This window comes from Diabrotica virgifera, chromosome 9 (assembly GCF_917563875.1).
Source record: "Diabrotica virgifera virgifera chromosome 9, PGI_DIABVI_V3a".
Classification (NCBI taxonomy): domain Eukaryota; kingdom Metazoa; phylum Arthropoda; class Insecta; order Coleoptera; family Chrysomelidae; genus Diabrotica; species Diabrotica virgifera.
In genome coordinates this window covers 209547175-209573117 of record NC_065451.1, presented here as the reverse complement: position 1 = coordinate 209573117, position 25943 = coordinate 209547175, and the positions used below count along the sequence as shown (strand labels likewise).

The window sequence follows — 25943 nt, the reverse complement described above, 5'->3', positions numbered from 1 at the left end:
CTGTATAATCTACTATAATAAATCTTTCATGTCTTCAATCATTTAATTATTGATAAATAATTAGGTACTTCCCTAAAATTTTAATTGAAAATGGCAGATTTTTTGGGAAAACTCGGATTTTCTGAGTAAAATTTTTGTTGAAGGAAATCGGAAAAAAAATAACTTTGTGCAGAACTAAATTACGGTGAATTTTTATTTGAGTGTTTTTGGCTCAAAGGAAAAATTATACGAGTTACAGACCACTAATTGAAAAAAAAAAGAAGATTTAGGAGTGCTAATTTGTTTATAAATAAAATAACACACTTTCTGCGGACTTGTCATACCCCATATTACTAATATATGCAATCTTAAGATTCGATTTTAGCAATAAAATAGCTGGTAAATAATTTTTCCCAAAAATGGTATTTTTTCGATAATTTTCCCAGACTATCAACAAAATCCAAGAAACCGAAGCGCCAACCCAAATTCTGAGCAGTCTCAACATGATAAGGTTAATATCCCCAAGAATCGCTATACTCTCCGGCTGTCATGGCGGTGTCGAAATGAAATTGCGACTGTCGAAATGAATTAGAATCAGGCCCCAGGTCATTGGAGGCGGAACCCGGTGTGACGTTTGACAAACAAAATCGTTTGACTGGTTTGATTTTAGGAAATTCCACAATCAATTTTTATGCAATAACTGGAAACGACACTAGAAAAAGTTTTCCGTCATGTTCATAAAAACTAGGATCAAAATTAAACTTAAAAGTAGGCAGTCTTTATTTGAACTGCCCGTCGTATTAGATGTGGCAACACTGTTGAGCTATCAAATAGAGGGCCACCATTGATAGGCAACACATATTGCACATTTAAGTATTGTATGTTACATAATTTCGACTGATAAACTGACACTGACAGCTAGATAAAAATAAATAAAATCAGCTGAATTCTAGTGAAGCATAAAGTTTATGTGAATTTTCGAGAATGTTCATACACAGTAAAAACCAGTTCATATGTTGTGAACAGTTCCTGCAGTATTGGATGTGATGTTAAAAATAGTATTGCGTAATCTCCAAAGAACCAGAACTGATTACCGTTGTCTAATTTCCCGTACTATTAAACAAAACCTACATACTGGAGGTGGTAAAATTTAAAATTATCTCTATTATTGTATTGGTATTGAATTAAGGTTGCGCTGTTCTTGACACAGTTCCAAACGTTGTTTATCTCTGATTTTGTTACAGCTGTTGTGATGGCCAACGAAAAGATTGATAAAGAAGAAATTAGGAAAAAATTGACTCCTCTGCAGTATCATGTTACACAGGAAAAAGGAACAGAAAGACCCTTCACTGGTGAGTGATTTTATATGTATATATATAGAGTGACTAAACGCCCCTTTATGGTTACGCCGCTTAAGCTCTCTATGTAGATCTATGTTTTGAGGTAGATCAGTCCTCATTTTCGTTAATTTTCTCAATTATTTTTCTTCACTGTTTCCTATCTCTGATTTTTCTTTCCATTGTCGTATACCTGCCCTGTTGAGGTCATTTATTATTTCTTGTAGCCATGTAGATCTTGGTCTTACACTTCTTCTTTTGCCAGCTGGTGTCCATTCCAATATTTAGAATATACGTAGTTTATCCTGATCTACATATATGTTCTAGCCATTTTGCTCTTTGCTGATTTGTTTTACACACTATATCTCATTTAATTTCTGCCAGTAGCTCAAGGTTCATTCTTTGTCGGAATTCATTTTCAGTTTATTTTTATTTGTCCTAATATTGCTCTTAGTATTTTTCCTTCTTGTATTCTAAGGTTTTGCTTTTTTGTCATGCTAAGTTTTTCGGCAGGATTCATCATCGCTTGGGCAAATTATTGTTTTGTATACCTTCGTTTTCAATTTCTGAAATACTCAATAGGTCTTATTTGCTGTAATTATCCTTTCTTTGATTTCTGTTTCTCTTTCTTCATTTCATTTTACATGACTTCCATCAAATATTATAAGATATTAATTTTTAACTTACATTACAACGAATCTTGTAGAGATACATTTAAAAAGAATAATATTATGACCTGCACATGCGTCTATCTTTTCAAACTATTAACCTACACTTTTCTTAATAAGAATAAGTTTCAAATAAATAGTGATGTCCATAATTACCACACGAGAAATAAAAGTGATATCCACCTAAACAAATTCAATCGATTTCAACTAAAAAAGTCACCAATGTATGCCGGAGGACAATTTTTTAATTTGCTACCAAATTCAATAAAAGAAATATTGCATTTTAACAAGTTCAAAACCAGGTTAAAGTTGTTTTTAACTGAACATTGTTTTTATTCTCTAGACGAATTCATTGGCTGGAACAATAACTAGCAACTGATTCCGATATTTTTATACTTTTAACAATATTTTATCAGTCTCGTAATCTTGTTCTCTACTAAATGTTTGTTACCATTAATGTTTTTAATAAGATAACTTTAGTTTACTTTAGTGTAGTATTTTTTAATAACCTACTTATTGTACCTACTTAGTATACCATGTTTGTGACTTGTCTTATGTCATGTAAAGGATACAAAAAGATCAATAAATTTATATATCTATCTATTAACCATATATTTATAGGGATAAATATTTTAATATTTAGTTAATTTACGACAGGAATATTTTGTAACCTAAAACATGGTATACAAGGAAAGAAATAAAATCACAGTGAATTTTTAAGTTTATTTGAATGTTTCTCACAAAACATGAATATAAACTTATGTGCATTGAAATCGGCCCACTTAAAAATCTGGTCATTTTTGATGTCTCATATTTCCTAAACCTGTTGGCCGATTTAAGTGATTTTTTGAACATGTTATAGCCTGATTCTTTAACAATACCACTGTAATAATATTGTTGCTAAACAGGTAAATGTTCTTTGTATACCGGGTGTACCAATCAAGCTGTGTTTTTTCCTCAAAGCTCGCATCACCCTGTGGAATATTCTAGCATTTATAAAATACTGAAATTAAAACCCAACTATAGCCTCAGGTTTTCTTAACATTCTGTTTTTTGATTCATTCATGTATGTTGGATAATAAAAAAGTTAGGTACTTTAACAACTAGACATGTTCTTCATCAATATTGTTGATTTCCCCGAAGACATCACTTCTTCACCCTTAAACCTATCATCATGTAAACTGTCCATCTCTGACATTTACTCTAAATTGTGTAACCTCAATCCTTCTAAAGGCCCGGGACCTGATGGCATCCCATCAAGCTTGCTCAAGTACTGTGCATTTAATTTAGCTCGGCCATTATTTCTCATCTTTAACAAGTCTTTAGCTAGTGGAAGCTTTCCAAATGTTTGGAAGACCAGTTTCCTATTGCCCTTACACAAAACAGGTGACAAAAGTCTTGTGTCCAACTATAGACCTATTAGTATCCTAAACTCTATTCCTAAACTATTCGAATCACTTGTCTGCGATTTCCTTACACCCTCCTTGAACGGTGTTCTATTGGAACAGCAGTTTGGTTTCAGGCGCCATAAGTCAACTGAACTCAATTTGCTGACATATACTAACTTCTTACTGAACGCCTTGGACGAAGGACTACAGGTGGACGCCCTGTACACCGACTTCTCTAAGGCTTTCGACAGAGTTAATCACAATATTCTATTAGAAAAATTGCAGCGATTAGGGATACATGGTTCACTTCTGCTGTGGCTTAGGGAATATCTTCTGGACAGAAAACAAATCGTCAAGCTCTACAGCTATTTTTCCTACGAAATAGTTGTCCCTTCAGGCGTACCGCAGGGATCTCATCTTGGACCTTTGTTGTTTAATGTTTTTATTAACGATATAAAAGACTGTTTCCAATATGCGAAATTTCTTTTATTTGCTGACGATGTTAAGTTTTACTGCCACATTAGGAATCCACTCGACTGTTTAAGGCTTCAGTCCGATTTGAATCGGTTGAATGAATGGTGCAGCAACAATGACATGGTTCTCAACTCCTGCAAATGTTTTCACATTTCATTCACGCGTTCGAAAAGTCCTATCTCTTTCACATACAAAATAGGTGATATAAATATCACAACAGTCACATCCATAAAAGATCTTGGAGTTACACTTGACTCTGGACTATCTTTCAATATTCATATAAGCAATATCATCTCAAAATCGCTTCAACTGTTAGGTTTTATTAAAAGATGCTCCCAAGACTTTAAGCAGTTGAGATCGTTTAAACTGTTGTACTGTGCAATGGTGAGGCCAATCGTGAAATATGCATCTTGCGTCTGGTCACTCGCCTATGAGACATACAACTGTAAGATTGAAAGGATCCAGCACATATTCCTTAGGTCCGTCGCATTCAAAACAAACCGTAGAGACTGGAATTATATGGATCTTGAACGAGAACTTAACATTGACACCTTATCAAGCAGACAGAAAAAGAAGGACATGTACATGTTGTATATTATAAATTCAATTCACGACTGCCCTGAGCTCCTGGAGGAAGTAGGTTTACATATTCCCTCCAGAATCACACGTTCAAGATCTACGTTTCATACTCCCATCAGCAGAACTAACTTCACTGCAAATTCTTTCATCTCGAGGGTTTCTAGACAGGCAAATGCTTGCTCCAATTGTGTGGATTTCTTTGCGGATAGTTCGCGATTTTTAAAAACGCTAAAGGATTGCACCCTCTAGTTTTATGTTCTTGAATATTTTAAACTTGTGATTATATATCTTTACCTGTTATTTTTACTTTTTGACTTGCTTTATTGTCGTAGTGTTTATTGTATCTTATTGTATTTTACGTATATTTGTAATATTTTGTTAGTTCTTCATATCTTCTGTAATGTTTTATTGCAATGAGCTTTGCTCGTAAATATATATAAATAAATAAATATACAGTGTTTCTAAATAAGTACGACAGACTTTAAGGGGTAATTCTGCATGAAAAAATAATGACAGTTTGCTTTATAAACTTATGTTTCGTTTCCGAGATACGGGATGTTGAATTTTTTCTTACAAACTGACGATTTATTTTATTGCTTTAAAACCAGTTAAGATGCCAATGAAATTTGGTGGGTTTTAAGACGTAGTTATTGCACATTTTTTAACATAGTCATAGTCATACTTTATTGATCCTTTAAGACATTCAAAATAAATGTATAGGATACGTCAATACACAATTCAGTAAAAAAACATTAATGTGTATAATACAATATTCACAGTGTTAACAAAATTGACAAAACATAAAATATATAAAATAACATTTTTACAAGTAAAATATGAAGCTACTGCAGTTTGTCCTCCAGATATTCATTTATAGAATAATATGCTTTTCTTAAGAGTAAATCTTTAACATTTTTTTTTAAATTTAGTGGAAAGTGGTATTTCTTTCACAGTTTTTGGCAAATGGTTGTATAAGGTCAGTCCCATATATCTGAAGCTATTTTGAAATTTGGATGTTCTGTGTTTAGGAACTCGTAAAGATTCAGCACTTCTTGTATTGTAATAGTGATAATTTTTTTTTGGGAAATGAACACTTTGGCACTATCTACTGAGTTCCCCCATAAAATTACATTATAGCACATGTGGCTGTAAGCAAGGCTATAATAAACGTTTATTAATGCCGATATGGGTAGTGTGTTTTTAATTCTAGATATAGCATAAAAAGCTTTATTCAATTTCATGTTCAATGAATTCATTGCTCTGACCATTTCAGATTACAATCAATGAACACACCCAAAAACTTTGTAGAGTGAGTGGAAGATAACATATTGTTTCTATCATGGATGGTTAAGTTATAGTCATTGGTAGATGAGTTGTATGAATGAAAATAAATAATTTCTGTCTTGTCAATGTTTAATATTAGTCTGTTGGTATTACACCAGCATATAAAGCAGTCAACAACAGTCTTCATTGACATTTTTAATTCCTCGAGTGTACGTGCAGAGACTATTAACGAGGTATCGTCAGCAAACATTGATATTATAAGTGCCCTTATGTGATCTGGTAGATCGTTAATAAAAATTAGGAATAATAATGGTCCCACACGGATCCCTGTGGTACTCCTTTATCTGTTCTGAGCTTGATTCTTTAATTTTAACAACATAAAATTAAGAATTTAATATTCACCATTAGCGCGCATACGTGTAATATGACCGATCATATTACCCGTATGCACGCTAATGGTGAATATAAAACTCTTAATTTTATGTTAAAAAAATTTGCAATAACTACGTCTTAAAACCCACCAAATTTCATTGGCATAAATCAACTGGTTTTAAAGCAATAAAATAAATCGTCAGTTTGTAAGAAAAAATTCAACATCCCGTATCTGGGAACGAAACATTTATAAAGCCAACTGTCATTATTTTTTCATGCAGAATTACCCCTTATTAAAGTTTGTCGCACTTATTTAGAAACACAGTATATTGATGAAGAACATGTCTAGTTGTTAAAGTACCTAACTTTTTTATTATCCAACATAAACTAATGAATCAAAAAACAGAATGTTAAGAAAACCTGCGGCTATAGTTGGGTTTTAATTTCAGTATTTTATAAATGCTGGAATATTCCACAGGGTGATGCGAACTTTGAGAAAAAAACACAGTTTGATTGGTACACCCGGTATACAATGAAAATTTACCTGTTTAGCAACAATATTATTACAGTGGTGTTGTTAAAGAATCAGGCTATAACATGTTCAAAAAATCACTTAAATCGGTCAACAGATTTAGGAAATATGAGACATCAAAAATGACCACATTTTTAAATGGGCCGATTTCTATGCACGTAGGTTTATAAGTGCTAAGGATTTCCACAGTTTTCACTGTATTCCTTTACTCAATCGTTCTCTCCAGATCTTTCTGTTGTGCCAGTCCCCTTCCTGAGATTTCTTCATTCCATTGCTTCATCCACTTCATCTCTGAAAGATCTTCAGGGTCTGCCCAATTTTTACACCCATAAGTGAGGATGGTTCTTATCATCACATTGTGTGTGTGTGTTTGAGCATTATTGGCTTCGGAGTCAATGTCCATTCGCCATCTTACCTTTTTGGGATTATTTGTATTATTTATGCGGAAGCTCTAAAGGAGTGCTTCCTGCTTTCTACTGATTTGTTCTATTATGTATCCAATCACAATCCTGCTCCAATTTTACAAAGAACTATTTTATATACCTATATCTAATTTTCAACGATTTTTTTTTTATTTGGAATTATTTCTTTTCATTGTGATTTTTTTTATCATTTTTTTATGTAGTTTTTTTTTAATTTTTTTAATATTTACTTTTTTTTTCTATATATATTTTTTTTTATTTTTCATTGTCTTTTTTTTCAATATAATTTGGGATATTAGACTAGGACACAATTTGACGCTCAGGGGTCGATCAGAGCATTTAGACGAGACAGGTGGACCTCGGATAGGCATAGGGCTTAACACGAAAGGAAAAAAAACATAGGTTATAAACTTAATCTAATACATAATATATGTTTGTACAAAATTTATTATAAATAATAATTATACATTATTATCATCACATTAGAATATTATATTTTTCTTTTTGTTTTTATACTGATGTTCTTATTCACAGTACCAGGTTCAATGTTCGTATGCAGTCTCCTGTCTAGTCTTTATATCATCTTCACTTATTCCTTTGTTTGATATTATGAAACCTAAATACTTGTACCTTGGATTTGTTTACCTTCGTCTATTTCCAACTGTTTTATTTCTGTTTTACTTTTACTACTTAGTTTTATTGCCAGATAAATCTATTGATTGCAGCTTGTAATCGTCTCCTGTTCCAGGTTTAGCTTCTCTGTTTCAAATTTTCGGCTTGCTATTAATCAACTTTTTTTTGGTACACAGGATCCAGGCCTAATTGTATACCTTTTCTTTTAATACTTCTTACATATTACTCAATTTTATTTCTTGTGTTTATTTAACCAGGGTCTTACAACAAAGTCTACGATGCTGGTACTTATGTGTGCATAGTGTGTGAAGTATCCTTATTTAGCTCTGATACCAAATACGACAGTGGATGTGGATGGCCTGCTTTTAATGATGTACTAGACCAAGGAAAAGTAAAACTCACGCCCGATACTAGTGGAGGTATTTATCGTTCATAGTGTTTATAAAAGATTATGCATTATGAGTATTTTATGTGTATACAGAGCATGTATCATAGTAATCAAAGGTGTACTGTCTTGAATAATGCTTGATTTATTATCTGATAAATGTTATAAAAATATACAGGGTGTAATAAAAAGGCAGGTTATAAATTAAATCACATATTCTGGGACTAAAAAATAATTCGATTCAACCTAACTTACCCTAGTACAAATGTGCACATAAAAAAAGTTACAGCCCTTTGAAGTTACAAAATAAAACATTTTTTTTTTCAATATATCGAAAACTTTTAGAGATTTTACATTGAAAATTAACATGTGGCTTTCTTATAGCAGGAACATGTTAAAAAAAATAACAGACATTTTTGTGCACTCCATAAAAATTTTATGGGGGTTTTGTTCCCTTAAACCGCCACAAATGTTTGTATATGTTCCAATTAAATTAGTATTGTGGTACTATCAGTTAAACAATGTTTTTAAAACCTTTTTTACCTCTTAGTACTTTTCTGATAAACCAGTTTTTATCGAGATGTTTTGAACATTTGTAAAATCCACCACATAGTTGTAAATGGTTAAGTAAGATTATAGATTATTTTCATATTAATATAATTTGAAAATTTCATAAGATTTCTATAATGTTACTTAAACATTTACAAACATGTGGTGGATTTTACAAATGCTCAAAATATCACGAAAAAAACGGGCTTATCCAAAAAGGACCAACTAAGAGGCAAAAAAGTTTTAAAAACATTGTGTTTAACTATTGGTACCACAATAATAATTTAATTGGAATGTACACAAAATTTGGGGGGATTTAAGGGAACAAAACCCCATAAAATTTTAATTGGGTGTACAAATTTCACTGTCATTTTTTTAAGATGTTCCTGCCTTTTTTCAATAAAAAATTTCTTATAGTTTTCGACGTACCTATTGGAAAAAATCGATTTTCATTTTGTAACTTCAAAGGGCTTAACTTTTTTTATGTGCACATTTTTGTGCTAAGGTAAGTTAGGTTCAATGGATAAATTTTTGCTCTCAGAATATGTGATTTAATTTATGACCTGCCTTTTGTTACACCCCGTATAGTTTACACTTTGTAGTGCCTTTATAATATAATAGTTTATAGTTTTTCATTTGTTTAAAATCTAAGTTTTTGTATTTTTCCATGAACTTAAAAATCCCGAGAAAAAAATATTAGAACATACTTAATTTGTAAAAGTTATGAAATTATAATATGATTACAGATTACATATTGCTTTTTACTCATAAAATATTCAAAATGTAATTTTGTTCAGTTGTCCGAATTATTAAAAAAAATAATCACAAACATAAATAAGTGGAACGTCTATGGTTTTGGATGGCGAACTAAAATGTTGTTGGCCGAGAATAGACATAACCTCAATATTGTTATCTGTTTTGATTGACGTTTTAAAAAGCGGGAATATTTTTTGTGTAGATTAATTTGTACTTGTAGATTAAATGAATTTTATAATTCACAAATAATTCTATAAACATACGATGAATAAACCACCTAGAACAAAGGTTAAAACCCCACCCAAAAACAATTTGAAAATTTCGCAGTTTTTCTTCAAAGATAGAACAAATTTAAAAACGAATGGGACCAAGGAAGACAATTCTGAACAAAGTACTAATATGGCTTTAATAGATGGTGCCAAAAGTAACAAAGCAGGAAAAACAGTAAATACGAACAATGATTCTATGCAATCAATGGGGACACTTCATAATAACAAAAAAAGAAAGTCGAGTGAAGATGAAGTTGATAAAGAGTGTAAGAAACTCTGCCATGAAGAAGAAATAAGTTGTTTTAAAGGCCATAATGTGGATGAATCGTTAGATGTTACAGATTGTTCTATTTTAAATCAAGTACCAATAGATAGGCTTAGTTCACCTGAAAAATTGATAAAAGTTAAGAGGTAAGGCACAGTTTTCAAAGTTTATTTCCTATTTGATATTATATATTCATATACAATTGATTTTGACTGCTTTAATGTGTGGATTAGTGTGCAAGATAACTCAAGAGTCAATATAAATCGGTAAATGAGTTACTGAAAGACAATAGGGACCAAAAATTTCTAGGGAAATGAAACTTTCATATTATTGTTGAACTGAGTGCTGTGTTCCATTGTCCTGGCATTTTTTCGTTTTCCCATATTTTTATAATAAGTTGAGCTATGTTTTGCTACAGTATATCCCCTCATACTTTTAATATTTCTGCTGACGTTCTGTTTCTTGCTATTGTTCTTTTTCTTGTGTTTATTATTTTTCTGTTTCTATTTTGCCTTTATCGTTTAATAATTCCTCAAAATACTCTACCTATTTCTTTAATTTTTCTGTCTTGTCTCCTAGTAACGTCCTATCTGTATTTTGGCAAAACGGTGTGGTTTTATTTTGTCAAACTAGTCTAAAAATAAACACTTTCAATCCAATTGTTTGTTTCCTTTATTTTTCTTCTGTCAAAATCATCATCCTTGTAGTAGCTAAGTTGTTACCATTTTTCCTTTGAGTTTACTATTTAGTAGTGTTTTGACCCCCTTGTGCAGCTTCCTCTTTTTTTTATTTAGTAGAGCTGCCCCTTCCCTCCATTTTCAACTGTCTACTGTTAACTTTTTGTATCCTAGTCTTGCCATCTTGTTTCTGTATTTCTTTTTCTTTCTTCGTTAGGTGATTATTTATATAAATGCCGTTGTTTTGGTTTTTTACTTTGCTTCTGTTTTTCAATATCTTTGTTTTTTCATTTATTGTTTCTGTTTCTATTGTGTGGAGAGTCTCTCCAATATTCATGGCATTACTTAATTTCACCTTTACTTGTAGCTCTCTGGCTACGAAATTTTCCATTCTTTTTCTTGTGTTTCTGTCATCGTTTGTATCAATTTTTAATCCTGATATATTTAGGTTCTTATCCTGTATGTTTTGTCTATATTTAGTTTAAAAATTATTCATAGCTCAATTTTCATGACAGCTGGTAATTTTTCATAATAAGTGATATATAATATCAAATAGTCTTATTTCAAGTGAAAAGCATACAATATTGTTCTGGACAAGAGACTTAAGACAGTAGTTTCAAGAGAACAATATTGTGAATTTTTACTTGCAATACATACAACAATTTGTTCACAATCAGTACAGCAAGACTATTCTTACTTTTGTAGTCCAATGAAGCAAAAGATTGAAAAAGAAAACAAAACCAAACAAATATCACTAGTTAAAAAAGAAATTACACAGATGGACAGTTTTCCAGACATGTGTGAAGTCGATTTCGATGATTGGGAAGAAAATACTGTAATAGAGCCAGAAAACTTCAATTTAGACTTAACTCAGCCGTGCCATTGTAAAATAACGCAGATAGTGACTTCAGGCCATACAATTTCACTACATTTGTTATCAACTAAAGAGAGTAAAGAAGCCGTTTGTGAAGTACAAGGTATTTGGACTTACAGTAACTTATCTATTGGTGATACGATATATATTACTTGCGCCAAAGTTAACAATACTTGGGTAGTTAATAACGATTGGGGCTTAATAGTTTTCGAGCCTGATATACTGGTATCTTCAACATCTGTGGTAGGTTCATTATGGTGTAAAAGAAGAAATGTGTTAGCTGAAAGGTTCAGAGGTTTCGACAGCACAAATCAATATATGATTCTTGGAACTTTGATCCACAGCACCCTACAACACGCCTTAAAATACAATGTTAGCGAAACAGAAAAACTTGAAGGATTAGTTAGAAAATTCATGTCAAAAAGTCGTGTTGTTAAAAATCTTTATGAATGCGACATATCAGCAGACTGGATTAATGATGAAGTCGTCAAATACATACCGAGGATACAAGAATTCATGAACGTCTACGTGAATAAAGGGAACAATCAAATACAAATAAAAGACAACTGGAAAGGGAGAATAGACGATATAGAGGATGTGGAAGAAAATATTTGGTGTCCAGAACTAGGTATAAAAGGAAAAATTGATGTAACTGTTCAAGTAAACAATAAACCTATGCCTCTAGAGCTGAAAACAGGCAAAACGTCGTTGTCTTTGGAACACCGAGGTCAAGTAATGCTGTATCTCATGATGATGAACAAAATTGGTTATAATGCAAGTTCTGGCCTGCTTCTTTATATTAAAGAAGGTGTAGTAAAGGAGATATCGCACACGAAGAAGGAAGAAAGAGATTTGATATATTTAAGAAATGAATTAGTGTACTATCTAACACAATCTGTTACTGAAGCTGACAATATTCTAATCCCTCCTAGTCTGCCTGAACCTATAAACCACAAGAGCTGCACCAACTGCCCTTATAGCGCCATCTGTACCGTTTATGCTCATGTCAATAATGAAAGCCTATCTTCTAAGCCAACGCTGAAAAGTATCCAAGACGAGATTTTACAAAACCTGAAGCAGTCCCATATAGATTACTTCATGAAGTGGACTAGCTTACTTTTGATCGAAGCAGAGTCGAATAAGGGTGCGAAAGATATAAAAGAAATCTATCTAGTGCCTCCGAGTGATAGGGAAAAGAAAGGTAGATGTATCTCAAATCTAAGGATATCGAAAGTTAGTGATGTCATTGATGAATTGTATTTTGAACATTACTTCGAAAGGATGGTCCCAGATAGTTCAGGAAACTTTGGGACTAGTGGTTTACTTGTTGGTGGTTATGTTGTTGTTAGTACTGACAAGAGGCATGCTGTTGCAGCAGGTTTTGTCAATGATATCACGGCGACATCCATATCAGTTACTTTAGAAAGAAATTTAACTCTTAAATTTAAAAATCAAACGTTTTACATAGATAGCTATGATTCTGGTATGTTACAATCATTTAATTTGAGCAGTTTGGCTTTATTATTAGAACCAACTCCAAGAGCAGAGAATCTCAGAAAAATCATAGTTGACAAGGAATCTCCCACATTTCGAACGACTTTGCCTAAAGTCGTTGGTACCACTGGAAAAACCATACTAAGAAGACTGAATAGAGTACAACAAAGAGCCGTATTGAAAGCCATTACAGCTAATGAATACTTTCTAATCAAAGGTATGCCTGGTACAGGCAAAACTGCTACCATCGTAGCCTTGATACAGCTATTATATGAACTGGGTAAAACAGTTCTTATTACGAGTCATACAAACTCAGCTGTTGATAATGTTTGCCTTAAGTTACTGGAACATGGTGTCAAATTTATCAGATTGGGATCAGAGTCGAAGATTCACAAAGATTTGCATGAATATTCAGAGCATAGTCTTACGAAAAATTGTTCAACAGCTAGTGATTACGAAGCTGTCTATAATAGTGCTCAAATTATAGCTGTGACATGTTTTGCTTCTGGTCATCCAGTGTTAACCAAACGTTGCTTGGATATATGTATAGTGGACGAAAGTACTCAGGTACTACAACCATCTGTGATAAGACCACTGTATGCCTGCAAAACTTTTATACTAATAGGTGATCCTGATCAGTTGCCAGCAGTTATTAAAAGCAGTAAAGCTAGAGAGTTAGGCATGTCCGAAAGTTTGTTCGAAAGACTCTATGCAACAGACGCTGCTACATCCTTAAACATAAATTACAGAATGAACAAGACTATAACGGCTTTAGCTAATCATCTAACATATAATGGGGAACTGCAAGTTGGTAATAGTTCTATTGAAAACGCTACAATAAGTTTCCCAAATAAACAAGTCTTAACAGACTCGTATAGTGGTGATAGTTGGATATTGAAAGCACTAGACGAGTCATTAGATAGTGCTGTACAGTTTCTTGATACAGGCCCTGTGTGGAATCTAGAACAAGACACTAGCTGGAAAATTCACAAGAGCTTTAGCACAGAGGACACTAGTTCTAAAGTAAACATCCATGAAGCAGCTATTATTTTCAAACTTGTCAAAGCTTTACTCAAAGCTGGTCTTCCAGCCAAAGATATAGGCGTTATTGCAAGTTATCGACACCAAGTAGAGCAGTTGTCCACCTTACTTAAGTCTGAGTGTATAGACATTAACACTGTCGACCAGTTTCAAGGAAAAGACAAAAGTGTGATCATTTATTCGTGTGGTAATTCCAAAAACACTGATACCTTCAAGGTGTCCAAAAACGACGATATTTTAGAAGACAAAAGAAGACTGACGGTGGCCATAACCAGAGCGAAGCACAAACTTATCATTGTCGGTGATGTTAAGACCCTTATGGTGTATTCTACATTTAAAAAACTGTTGTCCAATTTTAGCAATAATGTTATTAAACTGTGTGAGTCGAGAGACTTCTCTTGGGAACAGTGTTTACTTTTAAATGAATCATAATAGCCCAGTTGTTAGAGATTTGATCTCTAAAACCATACGAACGAGCTGAATTTTGCTAAGAATGTCAATTTTGGGAATTCAAAAAGATGAAAAAAATGTTTGCCACTCCTACCTTCCCTCTAAAATCCCCCATGGTAGCGGGGAAACCGGAATACATCGATTTACCAAGAAACTGTATGCTGTAGAATACTTTTTGGATAGAATGAATAGTTCACAGAAACAACGCTTAAAGCCGCCGGCGATTTTGAATAACGCAGGCTAGATCAATTTTTTAAAATAAAATTTGTATTTTAAAAGATATTGAATTTTTACCATTGAGTTGATACAAATTTTATTTAAAAAATTTATTTCGCGGTCGTATCAAAATCGGCGGTTGCTTCAAACGTTATTTCTGAGAGAACGGTTAATTCTTCTAGACAAAAAGTGCTAATAAACATTTTTGTTGAAAATCATCTCTGCTATATTTCTTGTTTGAAACATTTTTTCTATGGCGTACAGATTCTTGGTAAATCGATTTACCCTCCCCCCTTAGGAGGGAGATTCTTTGATATCCCTAAATTGACATCCCTAGCAAAATTCAGCTTGCTCATGTGATTTTTATAGGTCCAGTGGTATTTTTGTCTCTAGCGACTGGAACATGTTATTATTTTATTTAAAAAATACGGTTTTTGTTTGTTTTTATGTAAATTTAAGATAATAAAGAGTATATTCTGACAACTGAACGTTTTTTAAGTAATAGTATTTTAGTATTTTGCGACGTTTGATAGCTTCGTTCAAAGTCCTTATTGTGCCATCATGTAAATAATTAGGAATTTTAGTGAATATGTATATATATATAGTGACTGTACACCCCAATATGGGGCTAAGTCGCGAATATGTAGTCCATTGAAATGTTACATTTTTTAGGCCATACCTTGCATTTGTTAGAGGAGTCAATGTTATTTTTTTAATGTGTAGGGGGGATCAGTAGAAGCTTAAGTTCAAGTTTTTGGGGTCGCCACCCTTGTCCCCAGGCCGCCATCTTGGAAAAGGGGTGCAAAGGGGTTTCGCGCTATATCTCGTAAACTACCAACCGTACGGAAAATCTAATACAACATAAAATGTAGCAAATTAAATTTTCTACAACTTTGTTTCTATTACTTCTTATCATCAAGTAATCAACAAAAAAGATATAAACAAAAATAAGTAAAAATTTTTTAACAAGTTTCCTTTTGTTCATTTACAAATAAAATAACATTTTAGCAATTTTGTAGAGGGTTTTTCAGTGAACAATTTCCACTATAAAGGTGTTTAATTATATTTATTTATCTAGATTTTAGAGGGCTCCAAACTTGACCAGATTCTCAAATGATCATAGGGATACAATAAAAACAAAACGTTAGCTTACTTTTCTATCTAAATATTTTTTATTCATACAATTTATTATGATTTTAACATTCCTATGCTATTATTAATCTATTTTTGACCTTTCTCCCCACTATAAAACTTAAGAACTTTAGCATATTATAGAAAAGGCCCAAGAAGTTGTTTGAGGACAAATTCGCCGGTCCAGAAGAAGAATGACGCAACCGCAAAATGCAAACTTCTTCAGAGAGCAAAAAAAACAATTTTTAAATATTTAAAATAGGGATTAACTGTAGAGTAATCGTCCAGGAGCATCGGTATGGCGTTTGTTTTTGACAACGATGGCTTTTATTTTCATCGATATTGGTTCGAATTTCATTATCTTAATTTAATCGCCCCATTTTCAACCCTACCTACAGCTGTGTCATTATGCACCTGAAACAAGGTCTAACATAGCACGCATTTCAGTAATGACGCAACTACCCTATTCGCGGTGTGCAAGTACTTAAAAGGGATACGCGAAACGATCGTGCGTGAATAGCGGAGAAATATTGCAACTTTCTTAAATAATTCATATTGTCAACTGAAATTGTCAAATTGACGTACATTTCATACCTATTGTCATTTAAGAAGAAAAATTATATATTGCTCCACAATATTGATAATGCAATTATTATATAAAGGTAAATTTAATTAATTGTATTTTGCTTGCAATACTACATTTTAGTAACTAATTTTATTTACTACATACAATTATTTACATTTGAATAACATAACCTAAATTTTATTTTTTCTTCTTATTATTTTTTTTGGACTATGGCCTTGACAATTATCCAGTAACCCGGACCATATGATTGGCCAATATAATTAAAAGTGCGAATAATAGTGCAGAGCGTAGAAATAGGTGTCGCTTTTCCGAACTTGCACGGTCCCAATAGTGGCTCAGCATATTTTTACAGTTCTGTCTTTTTGTATCATCTTTACATAGTATTTTAGAAGTTAATTGCGCAATAAACATGAATTGACCGGACCGAATATCTGCCTGATATTACTTTTATTATTATAATTTATCCTAGGTGGCACAGCTACAGTTCTGTCTTTTTGTATCATCTTTACATATGTTGTTCTGAAGCTATTTCCTTGTGGCATTTTTATGATTAATTATTTATATGGGAAATAAGCCACAATTAAAATGAAAAAAATAATTTTATTAACGTTTCGACGCCCAAATCGGGTGCCGTTGTCAAAATACAAAATATTACTAAAATAAACTAAAGTGTTGTTGCTAAGCAAAAAAATTCTTCTAATAATTTATTTAATCTCACTCATTTATATTGGCAATTCAGACATATATTATACATTTTAAAGTAGAAGACTTTAAAGTGATATTGCCAATATTTATGAGTTGCGTTCCTGGGACGACTTACTGAAAGATAGTTCATTCGATTACATGAAATTAACCCCAACTCAAGAATATCTTTTTAAAGACATATCACATGCTATAATTTTTTATGACGGATATTCTTGAGTTGGGGTTAATTTCATGTAATCGAATGAACTATCTTTCAGTAAGTCGTCCCAGGAACGCAACTCATAAATATTGGCAATATCATTTTAAAGTCTTCTACTTTAAAATGTATAATATATGTCTGAATTGCCAATATAAATGAGTGAGATTAAATAAATTATTAGAAGAATTTTTTTGCTTAGCAACAACACTTTAGTTTATTTTAGTAATATTTTGTATTTTGACAACGGCACCCGATTTGGGCGTCGAAACGTTAATAAAATTATTTTTTTCATTTTAATTGTGGCTTATTTCCCATATAAATAATTAATCATCTTTACATACTATTTTAGAAGTTAATTGCGCAATAAACATGAATTGACCGGACCGAATATCTGCCTGATATTACTTTTATTATTATAATTTATCCTAGGTGGCACAGCAGTGGGTTCCCCTCTACTTAACTTATTCTTACATTTGTGCTACCTATTTGGCCACGTGCAGTCGTATTAAAAATTGTGAAAAAATATTTTGAGTTTTATAGATAATACTATTGAGAGTCTTGTGTGTAAAATTTATATTTTTCTGAGCAGATAAGCATTTTGTGTGTTTTGCAGGAGCGCATCATGAGTGGTGTTTATTTTATTTATAAGAAACCTCTGGGGAAAATTATTTGTCAGTGGGAAAGTCGAGCCATCTTTACTCACTGTTGTAGGCGAACGTTTTTCGTCTCTTTATATGGCGGAAATAAAGACGTTTCTCTGGAAACTCTGAGATACAAACGATTCGCTAAAACAGTGACAAGAAAAAATGCATTTATCTCTTCTCACTTCCTCCAACACAAGATGCAGCCCATTTCCACAGACTCGGAGTGTATCACCAGAATCAGTCACGGCTTGGTAAATATTGTGATCCAGAAAATTGGAGCTGGAAAAATAATGGAAAATTTTGGATACCAATCCAAACTTCCATGCCTCCAGTACACCCGAGCTTATGAAATTCATCTTTAGCAGATGCAATGGAAACTGGAAGTGCATGAATGTGGTTGCCGAGAATGTTCAGCAGTGTCCCTCTATTGTGGTTGTGAAAGTTGCAGCAACATCGTGGACATATCAACATTAACTATTGAAGAAAATGAATTGGTAGATGAATTGCCGACAATGACGCCAACTCTAACTCTCATTATACCACAAAAATTCACCTCAGATACTGATTCAGATCTTGACTCGCAGCCTGGACCATCGAAAAAAATAAAAAAATAATAACTACGATAGATCTTTCTCAACATGTAATAATAAATAATATAATTTTGTCTAGAAATTGTCCGTGGATTAAGCCTTTTGGGGATACCACACAAAAAACGCGCCTCCAGACTCTACCTCAAAGGTGGACGGGAAAAGGGTCAAAAATAGCTTAGTAATAGCATAGGAATGTTAAAATCATAATAAATAAATATATAGATAGAAAAGTAAGCCCAAGGTTTTGTTTTTATTGTATTCCTATGAGCTTTCGAGAATCTGGTCAAGTTTGGAGCACTGTAAACCTAGATAAATATATGTAATGAAACTACAATACTTTCATCATTTTAATATTGCTGTGCTCCAAGGCGTCATCTCAAATTGGAATTTCAAATTGGAACACAGTCAGCCGACGTTAGAAATTCGGAACACACTCCTGGCCCGCTCAGCCGTCACCAGCTGTGGAGAGATTGATCGACGTCTGTCAACTATTTATAAAACTTTTATTTTCAGTTATTTGTAGAAATAATCATAGATTGGGAATATTGACATTAAATGTCGTTTCTTTATTCTAGGTAAATATTGTAAATGTTGTATTAAAACATGTTTTAATAAAATACTTTATTCTAGAGCAACACAGCTGTCCTTATTCCTATAAATATCATTACATACAGTTGAGTCCGCGAGTCTTTACCCGTGCGTCATTAATACCTGGCGAGATAAAACACATACTTTTTATCTAGCATCATTCTCTTCCATGCATGAAAGTCATGACAAACCAGCTGCCGTTTGTTATTAAGTAACAACACATGTTATTTTTATGAACCATCTAGACTCAGTGCATTGAAAAGAGATAGGTACAAAAAAAGACGATTCGGTATGTTTTCATATTTTAAGCACAATTTGTTTGACGTTTCTGATTTGTTTAATTTTGTGGCTGTCAGTCAGTTGAACTTTTTGCGGTTTTGGCGAATTTTTGCGTTTTGAAGTTTCTTTATATTACACAAACAGTTGTTTTCACAACTAATTTTATATTGGGCTTTGAAATTTTAAGGTAAATAATTATATTTAGGCAATTAATATTTAAAACATACAAAGCTAACGTCATTCACACAGTAAAGAAATGACTGTGTTTAGATTTCCGTCAAAGTGAATAAAATAACAAAAATAAAATATGTTATTGGATTTTTTTATAAATTGTTTTTATTTTTTTTTATAAATTTATTAAGCTACTTCAAATGTAGCTGTAATTCTGCGCAAAAATTTTGAAGCAAAACTTACATTTGACATTCTATATATTTGATAACGTCAAATTTTATAATAAAACCCGTAATCGGAACAGTAGCCACTTTCTGTCAGTTGTTGCGTGAAGTAGATTTCCGACTTATTTCGTATGCTTTAAGTGATGACGCACGGGTAAAGACTCGCGGACTCAACTGTATATACAATGGAACAACTTTATAGTGGAAATTGTTCGTTGAAAAATCGTCTACAAAATCGCTATGATGTTATTTTATTGTAAAATGAACGGAAAAAACGTTATAACCTTCAAAAGGAAAGTTCATTTTTTCCAAGATGGCGGCCGGGGGACAAGGGCGGCGACCCCAAAAACTTGAACTTAAGTTTCTACTGAATCCCCCTACACAATAAAAAAATTAAATTGACTCCTAAGAAATGCAACCCCAAGTGTAACATTTCAATGGACTAATTACGAATATTCAATCATCATTTTCATTGGCTCTACAGCCCATAGTGGGTATTTGCCTGTTCTATGATCAGCATCCTTTCTATTCTTCGCCATGGTTTTCCAATTCCAAGTTGACGTCTTATTCCCTGTTGTCTGAAAATAGATTTGTACATATATATGTTTTCCATTCGTCATTTATTTTCTTCTAATATTGTTAGGACACATGCTTGTTAGTATGCCACACTATCTATTATTTCTACTTCCAGTTAGTTTTTTCTATTTTCTTGTGAAAAAGTTTATCATCGTGCTTTTTCTGTAAGTATTCTATCTTTTCAGATGTTTCCACTTCTCCTTTGCCTCCATCTTTCTTCTTATTTGGTTGTGAATTTCTTTGTATTTACTGTTATCATCTTTATTTTTGTTTTGTCTTCTTAAATTGTGCATTTCTAATTGCCTATTGGTTTGTGTTTTTTAGATTGTCTTCAGACGACTTATCAAGATCTTCTCTCTCTCTCTCCACCTTCCATATTTCTATTCTTAAGTTCTCGACATTTTTTATTAATGTGACTTGTTATATTTTGCTCTATTTCTTCTTTCTTCAGTAAATGCATGTTTGGGTTTGGTCTTTGTTTTGTCAGCTTTTTCATTCCCTTCAATATCAGTATGTCCAGGCACTCAGAGTAAGCTTACACTGTTACTTTTTCTGATCCGAATCAGATTGTGAAGACAGTTCCAAACTAACTTGAAGTCAGTTCGATATAATTTTTATCCCTGCAGTTTCTCTGTTTTAGTTCCTTCCTTGGGGCACATATCTATAACATACATTTCTACTTGAAAAATAGTTGACTGATTACCTAGACTCTAGGCTTTCACTAAGGCTTAGCCTTGGTTTCACTCCGTATAGTCCAGCTCCAAGTCCTTCATCGGTTTTAGTTTTTGTACCGTCTGTATACCATAATTGATCTGCCTTTATGAGGTTCGTTTTATTCGGCTCTCAATCGTTTTGTCCAGTTAGCTATCGTGAAAGTGGCTAATTTCTGTTCTAAACAACACTTCAGCAGTTAACTGAAATATTTTGTAATTGTATTTTTATTTGTGATCAAACCATTTGTATAGAATTTAAGTTCAGATGGTATGTAGGAGGCTTTAGAGAAATATATCTACTAACACTTAACACTATCGTTGTTATCAGTACTAACATCGTGTCGATGCGAATAATTGCATGTTCTTTAATCCAAATAGCTTAAAAATCATCGTTAGTAAAAATATTATCAAAAATGTTACAATAAACCGAAGCCATCAAACGTTGTTTAGGGATTTTTCAAAAATTCATGAACCTTCAAAATATGAATCGGGATATATACCCGGGAAAAATTGAATAAAAGAATCATTAACTATTTTAATTCAATATAAAATATTGTATACGACTGTTGGAAGAAAAACAATAAATACTCACAACTATTTTATTAATTCAAAAGCTAGTTTTAATCTGTATTGCTATGAAAACGCAATACAGACAATTAAATGTTTTCAGTATTGTCGGATTTCACAGTTTTGTTCGTAGATTGACGTCACCAAATGAGTGAGTCAGGTTCATGAAATTTTGTAAGACCAATAGTATAGTTTTCCTGATTCCTAATCTCCCTAATAAGTGTGTTGTGTTTCGTATGCTAAAAAGCCACTAACACATTACAAGCTTTGCTAAATTTTGTTTATTTCCACGAACATAGTAGCCATAACATGCCATAACTATCAAATAAAAAGAATTTAGATTTTTTTCTGAGAACTATTGCATATAATTACAGACAATAGTGATGTTGATTATAGTTACTTTCGAGTATTCGTTACAAATCGTTACTTTGTATAATCATTTACAGTATTCGTTACTTTGATTACTATGATTACTTTTGTATTTGAGTACCGGTAATCATATCGAAAATCGTATTTCTCAGTGGGTAGGTATTTTGTATGCCCCCATAAATGCCCTGGTCTAATTCTAATAAAACCAATGCAATACATACAAAATTAAAGCTGTTGATCATACTGTAGAAACATTATCATTTCCACATTTTCCCGGTCAGTCTAGAAAGTAATCAAGTGTACTGGTTGTAGATACAATAGTCGTTACTCGCTCTGATACGATTGCAACGAAGTAATCAGAGTAATCAAAGTAACGATTTGCCTCTGTGTATAATAGTAATCGTTACTTTCGGTATTCGTAAGTAACGAGTAGTTTGTAACGAATAGTTACTTTTTCAACATCACTAACAGACAAGCCAATAGCCTGATACGCTACATTAGAGTGAAGCTATGTCGTATTTTTTGAGTTTCTTATACTTCTTGATTCTACGATAAACTCAAAAAGAATGAACCTGTTCCTTAAAAAATAGGTAGGGCACAAAGTAACTTTGTTTTGGATGCCCTAGCATAAAGGTTAAAATCAAACCAAGTGGCCTTCCAAGTTCTTAAACTGTCAAAGCACTTGGAATGAAAAACAACAGTACAGAGAACCTTTTAATGGTTTTGAGCTTATGTCCACCATCCACAGTATGTAAAACAACAAAGCTTCTGGTATTAATGACCTTTGTACAAAGCAAATCAATAAACTTCAACAAAGAACATTAGAGTGGCATTTCTTCACGTTGGACAACTGTGTTCAAAGTATGCAAATATTCAAACTAAAGAGACAAACTGAAGTCGTTGATTTTCATAAAACCTGGCAAAGATACCAGGGTGCTCAAACCATTTATACAGGGTGCCCAATTAGGTCGGCACCGTATAGGAAACTTTTTTGTTTTTAGTTTTATAAAAAAAAGATATTTCTTATAAAAAGTTCTGCATCTTCTAAAACCTAGAATGCAATCATCAGATATTCGATTATTTTAGTCATGTATGATGTTTGTCAAAAAAATAAAACTCATAATTTTTGACAAACCGCGTATGTGAGTAAAAAAATTTAATATCTGATGATTACATTCTAGATTTTAAATCATTCAGAACTTTTTTTCATAAAATTAAACTACACTAAGCATCAAAATTAACGCACCACCTTAAAAATGGGACATTTTTGATGTCTTGTATTTCCTAAACATGTCCGATTTTAGTGATTTTTGTAGTATATTATAGCTTTATTCTTCAAGAATATCGATATAATAATATTGTTGCTAAACAGGTAAGTGTCATTGCATGGCGGTTGTAACAATGATAGTGTGTTTTTTCCTCCAAGTTTGGAACATCCTCTAGAATATTATAGCGTATATAAAATATTGAAATTAGAACTCAACTGTAGCATTAGGCTTTCTTAACATTTTGCTTTTTGATTCATTCGCTTATGTGGGATAATAAAAAAGTTAGGTACTTTAACAACTAGCCATGTTATTCATCAATACAGGGTGTTTCTAAATAAGTGCGAAAAACTTTAAAGGGTAACTCTGCATGAAAAAATATTGACCGTTTGCTTTATAAACATATGTCCACAAATGCTTCGTTTCCGAGATAGGGGATGTTGAATTGTTTCTTACAAACTCACGATTTATTTATTGCTCTAAAACCGGTTGAGATATGCAAATGTTATGTTTTAAGAAGTTGTTATTGCGCATTTTTTGACATACAATTAAGAATTTTATATTCATCATTGGCGTGCGTACGGGATGTATTTAAAATATTTATACCCGTATGCACGCCAATAGTGAATATAAAATTCTTAATTGTATGTCAAAAAATGCATAATAACCACCTCTTAAAACCTACCAAATTTCATTTGCATATCTCAACCGGTTTTAGAGCAATAAATAAATCGTCAGTTTATAAGAAAAAATTCAACATGCCGTATCTCGGAAACAAAGCATTTGCGGACATATGTTTATAAATCAAACGGTCATTATTTTTTCATGCAGAATTACCCCTTAAAGTTTGTCGCACTTATTTAGAAACACCCTGTATTGATGAATAACGTTGCTAGTTGTTAAAGTACCTAACTGTTTTCTTTTTCAAGATAAGCGAATGCATCAAAAAGCAAAATATAAAGAAAGCCTTTGAGTTTTAATTTCAATATTTTATATGTGCTAGAATATTCCACAGGGTGTTCCAAACTTTGAGGAAAAAACACACTCTCATTGTTACACCCGGTATACAATGACACTTACCTGTTTAGCAATAATATTATTACATCGATATTCTTGAAGAATAAATCTATAATATACTTAAAAATCGCTAAAATCGGACAACAGAACAATACAGATATGCCTAGTAAATTCTTTTCGTTTTTTTTAGTTAAATACGATAAGACACTGATATCAAATCTATTGAAATTTAAACAATGCGTCAAATATAACAAAATTATGTACCTAATGTTCGTGGAAATAGTTCATTGGGTGTGTTAGTAGTCTATATAAAATGGGAAAAGCTAATTGTGACTTGTTTCTTCTCCTTCCTTCCCCTTCTTTCTACCTCAACTACATCATACAATTTCATTTCTTTACTTTTATGTTTTTGTTTATTTCGCATCTCATACCGTTCTATTTGGTTTATACTTCACGCTTTTATTTTTGTACATATCATGGTTTTTGTTTTCATTTGTTTTTTACATCAATCACACCACACGGTCCCAATCCCATCCTCGAACCAACCTTGTCCTTCGAACCTCCGAAAAATAGTAGGTGCAAACCTTTTACTCCTCATTACCCAACCAGGAAGAATCAGAACCGAGGTGACCTGCGCAGAATGTGGCGCTCATTTGGGCCATGTCTTCGGGGATGGTCCCCCACCGACCAGGAAGAGATTCTGCATTAATTCCGCATCATTGAACTTTATACCCCACGAGAAGAAAGACGAAAGCTGAAGATTATTTATTTTAAAAATGCTAACTCTATTTTAAGCGAGTTTTGAACTTAACTATTTTGTGACCAGTCTTAAAATAAATTATGTGTAAGATTATAATAAAGTTTTCTTTTGTTAATATGTAAAATAGAGATGTTTTTACGATTGATGTTGAATTTTTTTTCTTATTTTACCTTTTTTCCCAACCAGATCCCAAAAGATTGGCTTCGCTCTACATTTATCGCCCTACCCAAAACACCACGTGCGAGCTTCTGCGAGGACCACCGACTAATAAGCCTAATGAGTCACTAAAACTTTTCTTGGGCATACTACACACAAGATTATTTAACAAATATGAAGAGTGGCTAGAGTCAATTTGGTTTTAAAAAATGGTCTTGGCACGAACGCGATCTTTAGTATGTAAACATTAATACAGAACTGTTTAGATCTAAGAAAGGATGTTTTTATCTGTTTCATCGATTATGAGAAAGCATTCGACAAAGTAAAGTAAGAATTAATGATAAAATATCTACAAAGGTTGGGAATGGAATCCAAGAATATAAGAAATATCGCCAATCTGTATTGGAACCAGACAGCAACAGTATGTCTTCAAAATTTCAACGAAATAGAAGATTGTATACTTTCTCCGGTGATGTTTAGCTTACACGTAGAAAAAGCCTTCACAGAAGCAGTGGCAGGCTCTAATATAAGGGTATTCAAACAAATTTATTAACAGCATCAGCTATGCCGATGACACAGCGATAATGACAGATAACATCGAAAATCTTCAATGCCTTTTAAATGATCTAACTCTTACAGGTAAAGCTCTGAATTTGAAAATAAATATCAACGAGACAAAAACAATGATTATAGGTAGAAATATTACCCAAACGCAAAGATATATGTAGCTGTAGAGGAAATCGAACAAGCCAGGCAGTT

The 25943-nt window shown here is 32.6% G+C and overlaps 2 protein-coding genes across 4 annotated transcripts; both read left to right on the top strand.

Moving 5' to 3' along the window:
- The first annotated feature begins 970 nt into the window (after positions 1 to 970).
- LOC114327636 (methionine-R-sulfoxide reductase B1) lies at positions 971 to 25171 on the top strand. 3 transcript variants are annotated; one of them, XM_028276305.2, is made up of 4 exons: positions 971 to 1119; positions 1224 to 1331; positions 7926 to 8087; positions 24842 to 25171. In XM_028276305.2, the coding sequence occupies exons 1-4, from the start codon at positions 1026 to 1028 to the stop codon at positions 25024 to 25026; spliced, it is 549 nt and encodes a 182-aa protein (XP_028132106.1). In that variant the 5' UTR covers positions 971 to 1025; the 3' UTR covers positions 25027 to 25171. The 3 variants fall into 3 exon arrangements, with proteins under 3 accessions (XP_028132106.1, XP_028132107.1, XP_050518345.1); XM_028276306.2 differs by having other exon boundaries at positions 979 to 1119; positions 24878 to 25171; XM_050662388.1 differs by lacking the exon at positions 971 to 1119 and adding an exon at positions 1147 to 1168.
- On the top strand, positions 8694 to 15132 carry LOC114327635 (DNA replication ATP-dependent helicase/nuclease DNA2). Its single transcript, XM_028276304.2, has 2 exons — positions 8694 to 10038; positions 11275 to 15132. The coding sequence occupies exons 1-2, from the start codon at positions 9623 to 9625 to the stop codon at positions 14408 to 14410; spliced, it is 3552 nt and encodes a 1183-aa protein (XP_028132105.2). The 5' UTR covers positions 8694 to 9622; the 3' UTR covers positions 14411 to 15132.
- Positions 25172 to 25943: the final 772 nt, after the last annotated feature.